The 17122-nt window shown below is 41.8% G+C and overlaps 3 protein-coding genes across 6 annotated transcripts in view; 1 reads left to right on the top strand and 2 right to left on the bottom strand.

Annotated features, from left to right (window-relative positions):
• Positions 1-585, bottom strand: part of ppp3ccb (protein phosphatase 3, catalytic subunit, gamma isozyme, b) — a 26330-nt gene extending 25745 nt beyond the window's left edge. For 2 of the 3 annotated variants that reach the window (XM_067485119.1, XM_067485118.1), the window contains exon 1: positions 26-585. In XM_067485119.1, the coding sequence (XP_067341220.1) occupies positions 26-77 (52 nt within the window). In that variant the 5' untranslated portion in view covers positions 78-585. The remainder of the gene's footprint in view (positions 1-25) is intronic. The other variant, XM_067485117.1, reaches the window with a different exon arrangement.
• LOC137104201 (myosin light chain 5-like) overlaps positions 1-5690 on the top strand; it is a 5910-nt gene extending 220 nt beyond the window's left edge. The window contains exons 2-8 of the mRNA XM_067485122.1: positions 1656-1903; positions 2136-2243; positions 2971-3046; positions 3821-3925; positions 4843-4921; positions 5001-5049; positions 5151-5690. Of these exons, the coding sequence (XP_067341223.1) occupies positions 1901-1903; positions 2136-2243; positions 2971-3046; positions 3821-3925; positions 4843-4921; positions 5001-5049; positions 5151-5255 (525 nt within the window). The 5' untranslated portion in view covers positions 1656-1900 and the 3' untranslated portion in view covers positions 5256-5690. The remainder of the gene's footprint in view (positions 1-1655; positions 1904-2135; positions 2244-2970; positions 3047-3820; positions 3926-4842; positions 4922-5000; positions 5050-5150) is intronic.
• Positions 5691-5703: 13 nt separating this feature from the next.
• hpse (heparanase) lies at positions 5704-13338 on the bottom strand. Of its 2 annotated transcripts, none has more exons than XM_067485116.1 (12): positions 12899-13338; positions 11846-11970; positions 11394-11522; positions 11141-11314; positions 10432-10603; positions 9227-9274; positions 8811-8904; positions 8623-8729; positions 7911-8025; positions 7571-7695; positions 7342-7482; positions 5704-6963 (listed from the first exon to the last, which is right to left on the bottom strand). In XM_067485116.1, the coding sequence occupies exons 1-12, from the start codon at positions 13129-13131 to the stop codon at positions 6804-6806; spliced, it is 1623 nt and encodes a 540-aa protein (XP_067341217.1). In that variant the 5' UTR covers positions 13132-13338; the 3' UTR covers positions 5704-6803. The 2 variants fall into 2 exon arrangements, with proteins under 2 accessions (XP_067341217.1, XP_067341216.1); XM_067485115.1 differs by having other exon boundaries at positions 7342-7488; positions 12899-13335.
• Between the last annotated feature and the right edge of the window lie 3784 nt (positions 13339-17122).

The following is a 17122-nucleotide window of genomic DNA, read 5'->3' on the forward strand; positions in this document are numbered from 1 at the left end:
ACGTTAAACGAAATCTGTCGCTTACCTTTAATAGGCCGCTCGGTGGTGGAGAGTTTGTTTTGGTCTTTCGCCGACATCCTCGCTCCTTGTGGGCTGCGGGTCGGCAAATGAGCTAAATTCCGAACTAAACTTGATATTTCCCGACTAGCTAGCTAGCTAGCTGGACAGAGCTAGCCGCGCTAGCTAGTTGAGTGTGAGCGGCAGCGCTCCAGTCCGCAGACAGGGCAGCCGAGCCGAGCCGAGTCGGGCTGGAACTAAGCCTGACGGGAGAAGGGAGAAGGGAGAGGGGTCTCCTTAACCAACAAATTAAGGCTTTTTTTCCCTCTGTGCTCTGCGGCGCAGTGATGCCAAGCCGCTGTCAGTGTGTGTGAGACGGATCGGTCCAGGAAACGGCCCGAGCACCGCCGATCTCTGGCTGCAGCAGCACCGAAGAGTGCGTCAGATCATATCCCAAGTTTATCCCTTTATTATCGTAGCAGCTGCATTTGTTACAGGCCGCTGAGCTTTCGCTTTTTTTTCTGTCGTGATCCGATGTGTCGTCCAGACCCTCTGTCGGATTACAATAATCTGCCGCAAACGGATTTCCTACAACATGGCCCGACGCGGTGGGTTGTGGGTAATGTAGTATCAATGTGACGCTAAAGCGACGCATTCACGCGCCGCTGAGCCCCGGACAAACCAGCGCCTTGTTTAAAAAGGTGTCAGCTTCATGTAGATTCCAATTTTTACAAGTACACAGAGAGCATATTCTCAGCGTTTGTATGCAAATTATTACAGTTTTTATTACAGTCTTTGACTAAATTTGAACAACATCACGGTGACAAATCCGTGTATAAACAGTTGTTAAATTGGTCTGTTTTTTAAGGGAGTTTGGCGCCGGGTTGGTCATAGACTCCGTTTTGCAGATAAACATGAAGGTTTCAGTTGGATGTAAGACATCAACATCAACTCCTAAATCAAACCTACTGAAATCAGGCTACTGGTAATAACAACCCGGCTCACTCCTGTTTAAAACAGACATTGCTAAACGCCAGAGGGCCACACGAACAGAAAGACTGTAGCGCCATCACGCGGACGCTGAACGAAATGCACCACAATAACATGAACACTTTGACTTTATTCCCTTTTCTCCTTTAGAACAATAAAGAAAAAAAACGAAAGTGGGATGTTTTCCTTTTTTCTGTCAAAATTTCATATAATCAGTTGTGGGTTTATTCGGAGAACTTAAGAAAGAGGATGTTGAACAGTGTTTTAGTGACAGGTGTCTCTAATATTTTGTCTGCCCATACACTGTAGGCCTATATAAAATCTAAATATATGTCAACATTTTGTTGTTACTATTATTCCAGACTTGATACCGGTAATCTTTTTGCTTGAATCTGTGTTATTGACTATAATGAAATTATTAAAAGATTGGTTTTGTAGACATTGTAGATAGAACTCTACAAATAATCAAACATACCATAAAGATTTATTGAGAAACATTTCTTATTAAACCCGTTTTATTGTGGGTAAGTGTTTTCTTAAGCTCAACCTAAAATGTTAACACCTTTAATTTTCAAATTTTTCTTAATAAAGAGTAAAAGAAGGAATGTAATATCAGTGATGTCTCTGTTTCCTTTCCTTCTGTCTCCAATGTGAAACACTGGAAATAGAATCACTTTAAAAGGTTTGTGGGCAGCAGCAGCAGTTGTCGAGCCTCCGGAGAACCACAGATTTACCAAACATCTTATCCATGTAAGGGGAACTCTGTGAGGCTAGGGGGGTCCCAGAAGACCCGGGTTCATCCACACTATCATCACATAGCCTCTCTGTGTCTGAGACAGCTGCTGTATATAAACTGCCTGCTCCCAGAGCATCACTGCAGAGACAGCTTCACTGACGGGGCAGCAGAGGACAGATGGTATGTGCTCAGACAACTTTATCAGATTTTAGTTTAGGGCTGAATATTGTATTGTTTTAATGCCTTAATATCCTGAGTTCAAAGAGTGCAATACTCATACGTACAAAAATAACAGCAGCAGTCAGTTAAAATGTAAAATGTAAAAATGTAAAAAAGTAAAATGTGATATGTGCTGCAAACTGATGTGAGATATAATCCACCAATCGTTCTGCGTCATCTCTGTCTTTATCAGGCGAGCAGAAAGACAAAGAAGAAGGAAGGAGGCGCCAAAAGAGCTCAGAGAGCCTCGTCCAATGTTTTCTCCATGTTCGAACAAACCCAGATCCAAGAGTTCAAGGAGGTAAACTCATCACTGTCACACTTTAGATTACAGCATAAGTACAGTGACTGACTGTGTACTTATTAGTAACAATGGTGTAACTTGTTGTTACCTGATAACAATAATCAAACTCTGGGGAATAACATGGTAAAGATATGAGAGTAAGAAAAATACCTACAGTCTAAGTATTGTGTGAACTATTACATGATAGGTGTGAATACTTACAGTGTAACTACTGTGTAGCTACAGATACGAAGCGTGTGAGAGGTTCCACTTTGAATTACTGACTTGTTGTACCTACTACACAGCAACAGGTAACAAAGGGGTTTAGATGTGTTAATTTTTGACAGAATAGCAATCAAGCTTTTATTTTTATTGCCTCAAAGCATCGAAAACCAGTTTTAATCTGTTGAACTTTAGTATTCGAAATAACAATTGATAAATAATTAAATATTACACGATAGGTTTAAAGTGGAGCCTCTTACCCTCTTCTTTTCTGTAGTTACACAATAATCATGTAATATGCAATGAGTACGTAACTACAACATACTCACTCTGTAGGTATTTTACTTATTCTCATCTTGTTACCCTGTTATTCCCCAAAGTCTGCTTACTGTTATCATGTACTGTGATGTACTGTGGAGGTTTTTACTAATAAGTACACAGTAAGCTGACTTTACATACCCTGTAAGTCGTGGGCTATAATTTGTTAATGAAGATTTTTTCATCCTGTCTCTTTCGGACTCAGGCTTTTACACTAATCGACCAAAACCGGGACGGATTCATCGATAAAGAAGACCTGAAGGACACATACGCCTCTTTAGGTTTGTGTTTTGTTTTGTTTTTTTCTCCCCAACACACTGTCCAAACATCATGTGACTGCAGTGGTGGACAGTAACAACCTAAATCAGGATGCACATTATAAAATAATGTGTGAAAATCTGAATTTTAACATTTAACATAAGCACATACATGTTATTTAGTACAAAATAAAATAATTTAATTCATTATTCTGCTTCTTATGTAGATACTGTTATATGTTTGGTGAAATTACAATACATAACTTCTGTGATCAGTTCTCTACCTAATGTCACTTCTTAAAATTATTCAACATTATTGTGAAATACTGTAAAAAATATATTATGAAATTATTTACTAAGCAATTTAAAATAAAATAGCCAAAATCACTTCAACCACCACCTGTTACATGGGAGAAAAATATACACAATAATGACATAAGTGTAGTTACTTTTTAGATTCAGATTATTAATAAATATTATAATAGATTTGGTATATTATTATATTGGATTTAGAGTTTTTTGCCCCTGACATAAAATTCACAAAATCTTAGTATTAAAACATGAATGCATCTGTAATTTAAATGCAATAATAGATATTATTCTAAAGACTTTAATATGTGGTACTTTTGTACTAAAGTAACTCACTTGTAAGTCGCTTTGGATAAAAGCGTCTGCTAAAGGACTAAATGTTAATGTAATCAACATTTTAGTTTTAACAAAGTCTGACTTCACTGTGTACGTCGCTAAAAGATCTCAGTAGTTCTTCAACCCCGGTGAGTGTTAATGCTGTTTCCTCAGGTAAACTCAACGTGAAGGACAAGGAGCTGGAGGACATGCTGAAAGAAGCCACTGGTCCCATCAACTTCACCATGTTCCTCAACCTGTTTGGAGAAAAGCTGCACGGTGAGAAACCTGAATAAAATTGGATTCACAGGTGAGGTTGCAAAAATGTCTGCTGGTGTCAGGTTTGGAACTAGGACAAACCCAAATGCAATCACAGGGACACAGAATGTGATTATACAAGTGAATCTTTATTCTGAAAACACAAAGGAGACAAAGGAACAATGAAAATTCAGAGGTCAGAGGCAGCATGTCAAAAGACGACCAAGAAACTATCGAGAATCCAGGAATGGGTGCTACGGAACTTAACAAGGGGAAAACTGTGGCTGTAGAATCGGAAAATGAACACAATATACAAACAATAGGAAATAAACCCCAAACTGGGGCAGTAGGACTAAAGTATCAGGGCATTAACACAAATAATGTAAATCAAGGTCGGCAAAACTGAGAATCCGATTGAGAGTAAAAATACATTAAAGCAGGAAATGGCATGAACAGAGCGGGGTAACTATAGGATCGTAGTTATATACATATATATATATATATATATATATATATATATATATATATATGTATATGTATATATATATATACACATTATATTAAAGAAGACAGGATATGAAGACAGGAAAAACTAAAACAAACTAATTCACTCGCTTGACCTTAATAATAATAATAATAATAATAATAATAATAATAATAATAAATGCATACAAAAACACAAATCAGCAACAGAAGAAGACACAATACAGGACAAGTATAACTAATAATAAGATAACCATAAGTTCATGTCTCAGAACAGACTGGAAACGGGTGTAAATTAAAATGTGTTCGTGCAAACAGAGCAAAATATGGAGATGAAAAAGCAAAACTCAGACATAAGAGCAAAAAATAACAAAACAAAATAAGAGTCCAGACCAAGAAGTGAAGCTAGCGAGGGCTTAGGAAGCAGACGTTCATCATTGGTTTTGTCTGTGCAGGCACTGACCCTGAAGAAACCATCCTAAACGCCTTCAAATTGTTCGACCCTGATGCCAAAGGCTTCATTGGCAAAGACGAGTGAGTTGTCGTGTTATAGACATTTAATCGCGTCTCTTTGCTGTGTCAGAAAACTAATACTTCCTTTTTGTTTTTGCAGATTACAAAACTTACTGATGACACAAGCAGACAAGTTCACATCCGAGGAGGTAAACAATCAGCTTCTTTTTGTGTTTCTCCAAGCTGAAGGGCTGTGAATCTCCGTGTGCACCGACATGGCTCCTCTGATATTAAACCTGTCTGCTTTCAGGTGAAGCAGATGTTCCAGTCATCAAATATTGATGCTGCAGGAAACCTGGATTATAAGTCTCTGTGTTACATCATCACACATGGAGAGGAACAGGAAGAGCAATGAACTGAAACATATCTGCTGCAGTTGGGGTTTGATGCATTAAAGCTTAATGTTTAAAATACAAAGTGACAGAAAATCGGATTTGCAATTAAATGAGATCTCAAGCTACCAGGGCAGTGGACATGATAGCAAAGCAGGGTTGTACTGAAAAACAAAAGGCGGATGGGTCATGATATCCATCTTGTGTAGATCTACATGACTTTTCTGCAGAAAGGTCATGTAGACATAGTCAGAATTGGTGAAAATAAATACATTTAATTAAAATTCAAGTTATTGCAGCCTTTCTTTGCCTTCACGCATGTATGGGAGCAAGTTATTCACAACACTTTTTGCAGTAAAGAACAACCAAAGGTGAATAAAAGACATCAACCCAGAGAAGCCATGATTGTGGTGGAGCTAATGGTGCAAAAGATGATATCATTAGCATGCAAACAGATATTACAATGTTCAGTTCGAAAATAAATATTATTTATTAATACAACAAAAGCACAGGGCCCACACCTGTGCCTTGTGGGACACCTTCAATAACTGACAAAGTAATAAATGCCTCTTTCTTTTTATTGAAACTGAATTCTAAATTACGGTGTCAAAAGCCTGAATCCTGCTTGGAAAACATCCCACTGGAGCCTCTGTATAATGGCATAAATTTCACAAAAAGGTACAGTAGGATGCATTTTCAATAAATACCAAGTGCTAGCATTCATTACATGATAGACATGGATGGAATTGTTGACACCCTTTCCCAAAAAAGAAAAACCTACACTTTACTAAGATAATTAAAATTATTGTAAATAATACAACAAATGAAAATGGCCTGGACAAAAATTATAATGCCCTTAGTCTCATATTTTCTTTGTTCATCAAACCAGTCCAACTGTCTCAGGTTTGAAGGGGAGGTTGCAGGTTGTAGATACAGGGATGAATGTGGTCTTAATGTCCTAAAAATGCTTTACTTTCTCTGATCCATGTTCAGTGTGGTGCATACAATGATACCAAACAGCACAGTGACCACATTTCTCCAATTTAAGCATTAGAGACATGATACTAATTTCGGTAAAGACAGTCAGAAATATCATCATTTTAAAATGGGCCATTTTTATTTGTTCTATGACTCAAAATATGTTGTTTAATCAGAATTCAATCTCGGTGTTTTATTATGGTTGTATGAGTGATCTTTTATAGATTTTATGGTAGTTTATGGTAGAGCTACTGGCATACAAGAATACAAAAAGACATTTCAGTTGGAAAATCATCATCTATTCATAGAATAATTAGCAGAGGACCCAATACTGAGCCCTGTGGGACACATTCAACCAATTTAACCTGAAGCAATACGGGAGCCATTGTAGAAACACTAGTTTTCTAAGTGTGAGGTGGAATGACAAACTTTCTGTTTTGAAATTTTGAGAAAACAAATTGCACCAAATCATCCTCGGTTTGTCATCTGAGTTTGTCTTACATCCACTGAGGAGCAGCTGTCAGTGATGTGAGTGACAGCTGACTGTGTACAGTTTGTCCAACAAAGAGCTCACACTCGTGTCTCTGTGAGGTTCACCGACAGGCTGCAGCCTGAGCGTCTGCGAGGACGAAGAAGGCCAGAGAATAAGCAGGAAGCTGCAGGTGTTCAGCTGGAGGCAGACGGCTTCCTTTAAGATCGGGAAGCGTTTTATCATCCACCATCTTCAACACCTGTCCATTCAGCTTCACAGACCTTCATAAAAACACAGAAATCCAACTCATCAGCCACGTGTACTTTGGTACTACTTTATATGTCACTGCATCTAATAACAGCAGTGGGTGGATTTGTGTGTACTTGTATTGTACATATGGTATTAAACAGTTTAGACAGTTTTAACAATGTTCATTACATATTCTTGTTACTGTCAACGGTGAAAATCATTCTTAATTCATTTTTTTCCCCTCATAATTTTGGACTAAGGCATTTCCCAAAAGATTGTAATGTAAAAAGAAAGCTGTGGAATCATAAAGACAAACACTAAAAATATGAAAAATGACACAAACAGATCAGATCTGAGGCTCTAACTTGGAGATCGATGGTTATAATGAGGGAATTCAGGGTAACTGGCACCTGGAGTTGAGCCCCGCCTCCCCTGGCTGGTCCGACTGGAGGACAAAAGCGTCCACTGTGTTGGAGGAGACGAGTGCAGGAACAGAGATCCTGGCTAGTTTCTTACTAAGGTTCATGGATATCAATGTGACTGCTCCACTTCTGTAACTGCAGCAAAAAAACAAAGCCCATGATCAAATGTTACCGGCAGAAAAAACCAAGAGGAAATGGGATGTGACAGCAGGACTACCTCTTTGTGTTAGTGCAGTGTAGATACAGCCTCACTCTTTTACTGCAGCCAAAATCACAAAATGCTGCAATTTTCAAAACGTCTGGTCCAACGAGTCTCTTGTAGAGAACAGACAACCAGTAGTCCTGAAAGCACATGAAGAGCAAAGTAAAGATTCTCCAAAAGTCCTTTGTTTAAAATTAGACTGTAAACAATGATGAGAAGATGTAAATAGTCCCAATATGCAGATTTTTCCTCTGAATCATAAAAGTATAAAACAAAGTGTTGATTCTCAAGTACAAATACTTAAAGTGTCGCACTGCTGTGTGCAGTGTTCATTAAATCATTAAAGATGTCTTACAGGCAGAGGATCCAGGTTGTCGTCGACCAGATGGTAGAACCCAGAACCAATGAACACCTGCCTCATCACAACATCCAGGCCAAGTCGGGCCCCCAGTCCTAATTTATCCAACCACCTGGAAACAGCAAGTTTACGTAGAGACACTGAAACATGTCACGGCTGCAGCTGCTAGATGTTCACAGTGGTGAGTGAGGAATTCACATCCTTCACTTAAGCACAGCTATAAGTCCTCAAATTCTCCATGATAACTAAAAGGTTTTTATTCATAAATGTACTGTATGAAAAGTACAGATGTATTTGTAGACGTTTGTAGCATGAACTGTTTGGAATTTAATGGGACATTAAAATCTGAATTTGTCTTTTGAGCATTCATCCATTATCTTACACCCTTATCCTCTTCAGGGTCACAGAGGGCTGGAGGACAGAGGTGGGGTCCGCACTGGACAGATGTCCACATACAGACAGACAACAACCATTCACATTCACACCAACGGACAATTTAGGCTCAGTGGGAGGAACCCGGAGGAAACCCACGCAAGTGCAGGGAGAACATGCAAGCTCCACACTGAAAGGGATTCAAACCTCAGACCTTCTAGCTGTGAGGCGGCAGTAGTAACCACTCCACCACTGTGCTTCTGTCATTTGAAATCCTTTGATTATTTCTTATATTTTTTATTATTTCCATCCCTTTGTTGCCGTTGTATAAACTCACATGAATCCTGCTATGAACGTGTCTGACAGTCCTGCAGCTCCTCCCCCAAAGGCTGAACTCGTCTCTCCCAGCCAAACCTTCTTCCCCGGAGACACCAGCTTTACTTTCTGGACCAGGAGGGAAAACACGTGTGCTGTAACGCCTGCACCTCACACACATCAAGCACTAAGGTGTCTGTCTGTCGTTACCTTCAGGACCTCTTTGGTCTTTAGGGTCAGGGTGTCCAGAACGTCTGGATCAAGAAAGTCGTCCAGGGATGCATCTCTGCCGCTCACATAATAACTAGGAGACAGGAGCGGGAGTTTAGTTAGTGGACTCGGTGAAACCTTTGGCACAAATCAGACCCGTGTCTGCTGCTTCGAACTCACCACAGTGATTAAACATCTGTGTTGAGATAAAAGTGGTGTGAAAATGCTAACGCTGCTTTTTTCACAGTGCTTTTCACTTTCCTTTAATTTCATGCAGACGCAGGACGTACATCATGGCTGATCGCTGGCTTTGGTATTTGTATTCAAGTGAAGCAGCTCAATGTGTCACTGCCATAAACTTTCGTTTACAAGCAGACAATAAGTCTGAGCAGAGGTTAAAGTACAGATGAACTCACTGGTGCCAGGTGCAGGCGTCAATGGCCTCAGCTCCAGTCTGCAGGAACCTGTTCAAAAAAAAAAAAACACACAGGTGGTGAGAGAACTCTGCTACTATCACACCACTCCAACAAAAACTGCTGCTTTTAAAAGACGGAATAAAGGCGTCTCTACTGACACACTCGTCGATCTACTCGTCGAAGCTCGTAAGCTTCCAGAATGTATTTTTTTTGTCTTTGAGGTGAAATTTTAAAAAGGCAAAGTTGAACTGAGAGCATCAAAGAAGAGGAGGAGAAACACACACACACACACACACACACACAATGCATGCTTAAAAGTATTTGGACATGTAACAGAGTTGGTCTTTGAATGCATCTCTCACTAAAATGGCAAAAACTAAACATAATGAAACGTATCCAAACAAACAGCCTTGCTGTAATCTGCTGTGATCAAAACATATTTTGGTGTCTTAACCTTCAGTGTGACCGTCAGGAGCTTCATGCTACACTACAGGAGAATTCACCCCGTCATCAAACAACGGAGCAGTTAAACAAGTAAAGCTCACAGCATGTGACACATGTGATTCAGTTATAGGACAGAAGCTGCTCTGTCAGCACCAACACAGGCTTTTCTACATTTTGAATCAGCCGTTTATTACAGGTCCAACTGTGGAGTGGACCCACAACACGAATCTCATCAGGCCTGTGAACGCATCAGGATGCAACAGGAGGAGCTGGAGAGCGTGTCTGGGGACTGGGACTGGGAAAACTGCCCAGTAATGTAATGTAGTGCAAATGAAAGTCACAAATCAAATTAGCCCAAAGTCAGTTTGGAGTCCATGCTAGAAGATCCAGCTGTAGGTAAAGGGGAGTCGGATCCAGCAGTTCTGCATTAAATCTTCCTTCAGGAAGGTGATAATGGTCTTTTTTATGGCTGGGTTTGGCCTCAACTCTTTTGCTTTTGCAGTCATCAGACTGAGATTTATCATGTGACCAAAAGTTGTTTACCACAAGAAAATATGAATAAATATGATTCACTGATGGAACAGTTCTCGCTTACGTTTTTCACTACCTTGAAATTTAGCAACTTTTTTTAAGGAACTGAAATTAGGGGTCCGTTATTTATTTTGTGTGAGTCGTGGTGGACTGTAAATAAGGAAACTATGAAGTCAAACGATCTTAAAACTTTTTCCCAGGCTCTGCTTTGTCTCAGAGTGACCTCTCACCCCGTCAGTATGTCTGCCCTGTGGTCTCGCGGCTGACCCACGTCTGGACCGTACAGTCCAGCGTCGTGGTAAATTTTGGATTCTGACATCAAGTCTCTGAGATGTTTAAAGTCCCGACCCAGCTGGTCTCCATCCACCCGAATCCCGGCCTTCTTCTCATAGCTGTTTGGTTCTAAAGACAAACAGGTTTCAATCAGAAACACATCGTTTCAAAAAAAAAAAAAGTTTTCTGAAGTTACACTTCCCTCCAGCTTTCCTGTGTAACTGTGACAGAAAGCCATTGAAACCATTTCCCCAAGTACATAAAACAACATGAACTTGACACATGCAGATACGGACATGAAACTAAAACCACATACGAGAAACCACCACATTTCAAAAGTACTGGGCCACCTGTGCAACAATGAAGAAGAAGCACAAGAAAGAAGTCAATCATACACAAGCAGAAGTAGCAGGTTGCAGAACATGTCCAGGGGACAGAGTCACAGTATTTTAATGTTCATGTTGTTTTATCCAATCAACAGCTAAAAACCCAAAATGATTCGGTTTATTACACATGAAACAAATACGAACATATCATCTTCTCACAGGAGAAGCTGAAACCAGGGACAGAAAAATTGCTTCACAAGATGAATTAATGTCCCGTCAGTCAGGCTGCTGCAGCTCTGTCCTCAACAACTACAACAATTTAGAATATGTTTGTTTGTACCGTTTCCCAGCTCCCAGGACATCCTGTACCGTCTGGACTCGCAGTACTGCAGCAGGGAGCGGGCGTTGCTGCTGTTCCAGGTGTTTTCGGCTGTTCTGAGCAGAGCGTTCAGCCCAAAGATCAGATCCATCCCAGAGCAGTTGGTGAAGGAGTTCAGCAGGTCGACGGTGTTCTCTGCCACAGGAGGACGACAACGGTTACCAGCAGCTGTGCTGATTAAACTCACCGGGTCCACAGAGTGTCAGAGTTGTACCTGTAAACTTGACTCGCTTGTACTTCTTCTCCTGATCTTCTCTCATCAGGACCAGCTGCTGCTGAGTCCACTCTTTCTTCAGCTTGTCCTCCAGCCATAAGGGCAGCTCCACTCTATCACAGGACTGATCTAGGAAACACAGGAACACGGAGTGAATGTCTTCATTTCCCAGCAGAGGTGTTTGCTCTTTTTTAGATATTCAGGTGAGTATTAGAACCATGAAGCTCCTCAAACAGGAAGTGAGTGACGTTCAGCCTCGTGTGTGTCTGTGACTGTGTTTGCAGTGTTTTGAATGTGGAGCCTCTATTGTTGGAATCAGCTTAAATGATAAATATATGAATCACAACTTTCAACGCTCAGATCAGAATCCAACACAATCCTGAACTACTCGATTTATGGAAGTTATAGTTCAAACACACAATCAATAAAATCAATAAAACATCCGACGTTACCTGCAGTGACACCTGAGTCCTGATGATACCTCTGAGGAGTGAACACCATAAAGTCCTGTCTGGTCCCCCCAAATCTTAAAAATGCTGGACTTAATGCTTTAGCCAATGTCCTTATCTTTGGAGAGCTAGCGATGAGAAAGGAAGCAAACATTTTTGTGTTAATGTGGGAAATGTAAAGCCAATGCCGAGAAACACGGCTGCAACATCGGAAGCTACAGTACTGACTTCATGTGACCCATTTGTCTTCAGATAAACTTGTAAAAACTCTGTATCTCGTATTGGAGCCACTTCCCAAAACCTGTTTCACTGTTGATGCAAGCAACTGCTGATTGTTTCGAGGCAGCATTGAAAACCTGTTGACCTGTACTGCAGGAACCATGATGTCATCTGGTTGGCTTTTAAACCAAGATCGACAATATCAGTCGACGCAGCTCATTTCTTGTCCGTGAGACAAATGATTTTCTGTGTTTTAAATCAGTGTTCGGTGACGGTCTTTAAGTTGTGGGAAGCTGCAAATTAGCTTTTTGCTTAAGGCTTAAAACACACAGCATCAGCTGATTAGATGTGAAGATTTACTTGTTTTGTCGCTCTAAAAGTAAATGACACAAAAGAAAGATTCACTTTCACATGATTTTTTATTTTACTTAATAATCCATATATGTGTAAAAATCACATTTATGTTGCAGCTGAAAAGGCTGAGTTGACTTATATCAGTGAGTAGTTTGGGAATTTATTGCATGTTGTGTTGAAGTGGGTTTAGTAGAAGGTTCAATAGAAATGCAGCAGAATAAAGAATCATAAAATGGACAGACTCAGCTAAATACTTATTATTATTATTATATTACAGTAATTAGTACTGCAGTTTCACACTGTGTTACATGGTTGATGTAGGAAACTGCATTTCTCTCTTAAACGTGTGTAGGACGAACCTGAGTGAGATTCCACAGTAAGAAGCGGAACCTCTTCACCCCTTCACCTCTTCACCCCTTCACCCCCTTCACCCCCTTCACCTCGCTCCCTGTGCGCACAGAGGAGCGAACCGTCGGAACTCACCGTAACAGTTCCACGAACTTCTCCTCCGAAGCCAGGCTGGCGTCGATGGTGACGGACAGAAAGCGCCGGTCCACGCGTCGGATCACCGCGGACAGATCCGCGTCCACGGACACGTTCAGCGAACCGAAATAGTTGCCGGTGGAGTTTGTGTCTCCCCGCGTGAGAAGAGCGTCCGCTCGACGACAGAGGAGACACGGAGACAACAACAACAGCAGCAGCAGCACGAGCTTCATGACCGCACACTGAAGCTGCCACTTCCTGCACAGCCCCCTTTACAGCGGCTTCACACCTGAGCCGGAACATATCCGGATCCAGCCTCACACGCCTAACATTCGTGTGGACTGGATGAATGGCCTGGTCCGTGCGGGGGCCGCAGTTTGACGTTTAGGTCCAATCCAGTCCACCACGTAGGTTAAAGCACAAGAAGGAAGTGGAACAGAGTTCAGCAGGAACTTCCTGTGAAAACATGCTGCAACATGTTTCCTGATCAGTGAATCTCTAACTGACAAAGCTCAGTCTGATCTGTGAGCACAGGAAGACAAACGTACTGCAGGTGAGACTTTATATGACTCAGTCTGCTCAGCCTCACCTGAAAGGACAACTTCAGTCGTGTCCTAAGTGAATCTCACAGTCCACAGTCACCTTCTCTCCTCACATTTGGTTGGTCGCAGCCTGGATTCACTTCTTTGTTGGTGCCATAGTCCTCTACTAAAACACATCGGCCACACGCTGCTGACGTGTTTCTTCATTCCAAAAACCAAGACTCTTGTAAATATTGTCCACACTCTTCGGAGTCACTTTCATCGCAGCTTATATGTCACAAGTGCACAGTTCAACGGCAAGAGATAAGTCATCCACTGCAGCGGTGTGCGAACAGCTGCCTCCTCTAAAGTGAGGCCCACTGAACACACAATCACAGCTGAATTAATGTGATGATCATTATTGTCACAATTATTTTAAATATTACAAAACTACAAACACATTAGACCAAACCTCTTTACAGCAGATTGTGTTTAGTTGTGTGTTTCTCATCCTGCCGAGCAGATTTCCAGCATCACCCTGATCCTTCCACTTGGTTCTGTAGGTTTGTTCTCTCCATGTTTTGTTTGACGGCGGATATTCATACACATATTTTCAAAAGGCTGAGCCACACACACATCCGCAATTCCTATTGTGAACGAGAGCCGTGGGCCTCCTGCTGAGCTCGACGGTTTCAAACGGAGTTCAGCTACGTTGCACAGTGAAGTCCAGCCGCTCGAACGACGATGCTGTCGCAACGGCTGTCCACTCAGCACTCACACATCTAGACAAAAAGGACTCACACTTCAGTTCAGAATTCAACACTACCATCCCTCAACAGCTCATTCACAAACTGGTCCAGCTGGGGCTCAACACTTCGCTGTGCAACTGGCTGTTGGACTTTCTAACTGGAAGACCTCAGGCAGTACGGGTCGGCAGTAACACATCCAGCACCATCACACTGAACACTGGGGCCCCCAAAGGATGTGTGCTGAGCCCCCTTCTCTTCACCCTGCTGACCCACGACTGCACACCATCACACAACTCCAACCTCTTCATTAAGTTTGCGGATGACACGACTGTGGTGGGTCTCATTGGCAACAACGATGAGACAAACTACAGGAGCGAGGTGAGACGCCTGGCTGGGTGGTGCAGTGACAACGATCTCTCTCTGAGCGTGGAGATTGTTGTTGACTTCAGGAGAGCGCTCACCCAGCCCCCTCCTCTAACCATCAACGGTACTAATGTGGAGAGGGGGAGCAGCGCCAAGTTCCTGGGTGTGCACATCACAGAGGACCTCTCCTGGACCAACAACACTGCAGCACTAGCCAAAAAATCACAGCAGCGTCTCTACTTCCTCCGCAAACTGAGAAGAGCCAGAGCCCCACCCCCCATCATGTGCACCTTCTACAGAGGCACCATCGAGAGCATTCTAACGAGCTGCATCACTGTGTGGTTATGGGGCCTGCAACGCCTCCTGCCGGGAGACTCTACAACGCATAGTGAGAGCAGCTGAGAAGATCAATGGTGTCTCTCTCCAGGACATTTATGGAACCTGTCTCACCTGCAAAGCCCTCAGCATTGCGGGTGATCCCACTCACCCGTCACACAGCTTCTTCAGCCTGCTGCCATCAGGGAGGAGACTGCAGAGCCTACAGGCCAGGACCAGCAGGTTGAAGTACAGCTTCATCCATCAGGCTGTTAGGAAGCTGAACTCGCTCCCGAACTTGCCCCCCCTTCCCTCTTCGGCCTCAGTACTGTACTGTACAGGCACAGAACTATAACCCCCTACTACCTCACATGTAAACTTAATTTTAAGAACTGCTCTTGAGCCCTCTGCACTCTGCCACTTTTACCAGTCTGAATAAGCCATTTTTGCACTAATTCTGTTACCTGCACTGATGTACACTTTACTGGTTTCCACTCCATCTGCCATGTGCCTTGCGCTGCTTTTACTTTATTGTACTTTGTATTGTATTTTTATTAGTAAACTCTCCAATGCCCTTATTGTATAGTTGAATTGTATAGTGTATTTTATATTTTTATATTTATGTGATCTAGATCTTTGGCTCCACTGTTAGAACTACCTGTAAGCACCATGGATCCGAGAGAAATGCAATTTCAGTTCCCTGTATGTATGTACTGTACATGTGGAAGAACTGACAGTAAAGCTTGACTTGACCTGACTTGACTTAATGAAGTCATGCGGTCATGGTGATTCTGGTAGCTTAAAACAAATCTCCACCAGTGCTGCTCCAGAAAGCAGGTGTCCAGTTGAAGCAGAAGATGGAAATTAATGCTCAACATGACACAGAACTGCAGAGTCATGAGAGGCCAGATGGTAACAGCTGTTTTGTATTGTGTGAACACAGCGTTACAGGTTGTATCAGTGGAGTCACTGCAGTGCTAAACGCTTTGGAGAAGGGAAACTGAAGTGTTGTTTCTACTCGTCATCATCGTCTTTCTGTTCTTCTTTTGTCTCGTTAAGGCACCTTACTACCAACTTCTCAACTGGAGTGTGTCTCAAGACAACTTATCAGCCACAATCATTCAAAGTCCTTTAAAAATAGTGTTGCTCTTCTTATTTTGTCCACTGTAAGTTGTATTTTTAATTTCTTTATATAATAACTATTATATATGAACTTTTTGGTCTCATACGCAGCATATACTGTAACACTATGTTGGTTCTGAGGCAGGAATTTGCAGGCAACAGTTCAAAACTTGCCTGAGAATTATCAAGTTACCTTCATTGATACGAGAAACTCAGTGACAGTTATTTCTAGAAGCCTCTCTTTAGTATTTATACATCTAACAATTTGTTCCCTTGGACATACTGTGGACAAAACACCCCTCGTTGTGGACCTTTTTTCTTGGGACACTTGGAATGTGAAACTGTCTGTTTCCGGGTTCCACAGGACTCCAAGTCTGCGCTGTAGGTGGGGATCATCTAATCTAAGGTCTAAATCTGTCAAATCTTTGGCCTGCTCATCAGCTGGAAAAGCTTCCACTATCTTGTGGCTGTTGGATGCTATTTAATGTAGTTTCAGGTTGGACTCTGATAACATCTCCTGAGTTTTCTTCAAGATGTCAACAGCCTCTTCATGGTTAGGGGCAGATGCAAGTCCATCATCAACATAAAAATGTCTTACGATGACCTGCTTGGCATCAATACCTTGTTCTCTCTCTGCTTCCATGCAATAAATAACCACCGCTGGTGATGGGCTATTTCCAGATACATGAACTTTCGTTCTGTAGTCCCTCACATTCTTGCTGAGGTTGTTGTCTTCATACCAAAGAAACCTAAGGTCTCTGTGGTCTTCTCGTACTACAAAACAATAAAACATTTGTTGAACATCAGCTATGAATGCTACAGGCTCTTTTCTGAACTGATTTAAACATCAGGGCCACTTAGCAGTACTTTGTTCAATGAGACTCCTTCACATTCTGCAAATACCACTCTCAACTGATCAGGTTTCTGGGGGTGGTACACACCAAATGATGGTAAGTACCAGTGTTCTTTATGTTTTTCCAGAGGAGGTGCAGGCTCTGCGTGATCATTGTCAAACATTTTCTGCATGAACATATTGTACTTGATTGCTTGCTCTTGGTTACTTGGAAGGTGCTGTCTGAGGGAGATAAGTGGTAATGGTGCCATCCAGCTGTTTGCTTGATCTTGATAAACTTCTCTATTCATTATGTCAAGAA

Source organism: Channa argus, chromosome 18 (genome assembly GCF_033026475.1).
Source record: "Channa argus isolate prfri chromosome 18, Channa argus male v1.0, whole genome shotgun sequence".
Classification (NCBI taxonomy): Eukaryota; Metazoa; Chordata; class Actinopteri; order Anabantiformes; family Channidae; genus Channa; species Channa argus.

What these genes read in the sequence shown, in the direction of transcription:
- hpse (XM_067485115.1), bottom strand. Translation starts at nt 13,131, where the DNA reads ATGAAGCTCGTGCTGCTGCTGCTGTTGTTGTTGTCTCCGTGTCTCCTC. An exon ending in GGACTCAGGTGTCACTGCAG is followed by an intron (nt 11,523 to 11,845) that starts GTAACGTCGGAT and finishes TGTGTTTCCTAG; the next exon opens with ATCAGTCCTGTGATAGAGTG. An exon ending in GTCCTGGGAGCTGGGAAACG is followed by an intron (nt 10,604 to 11,140) that starts GTACAAACAAAC and finishes GTTTGTCTTTAG; the next exon opens with AACCAAACAGCTATGAGAAG.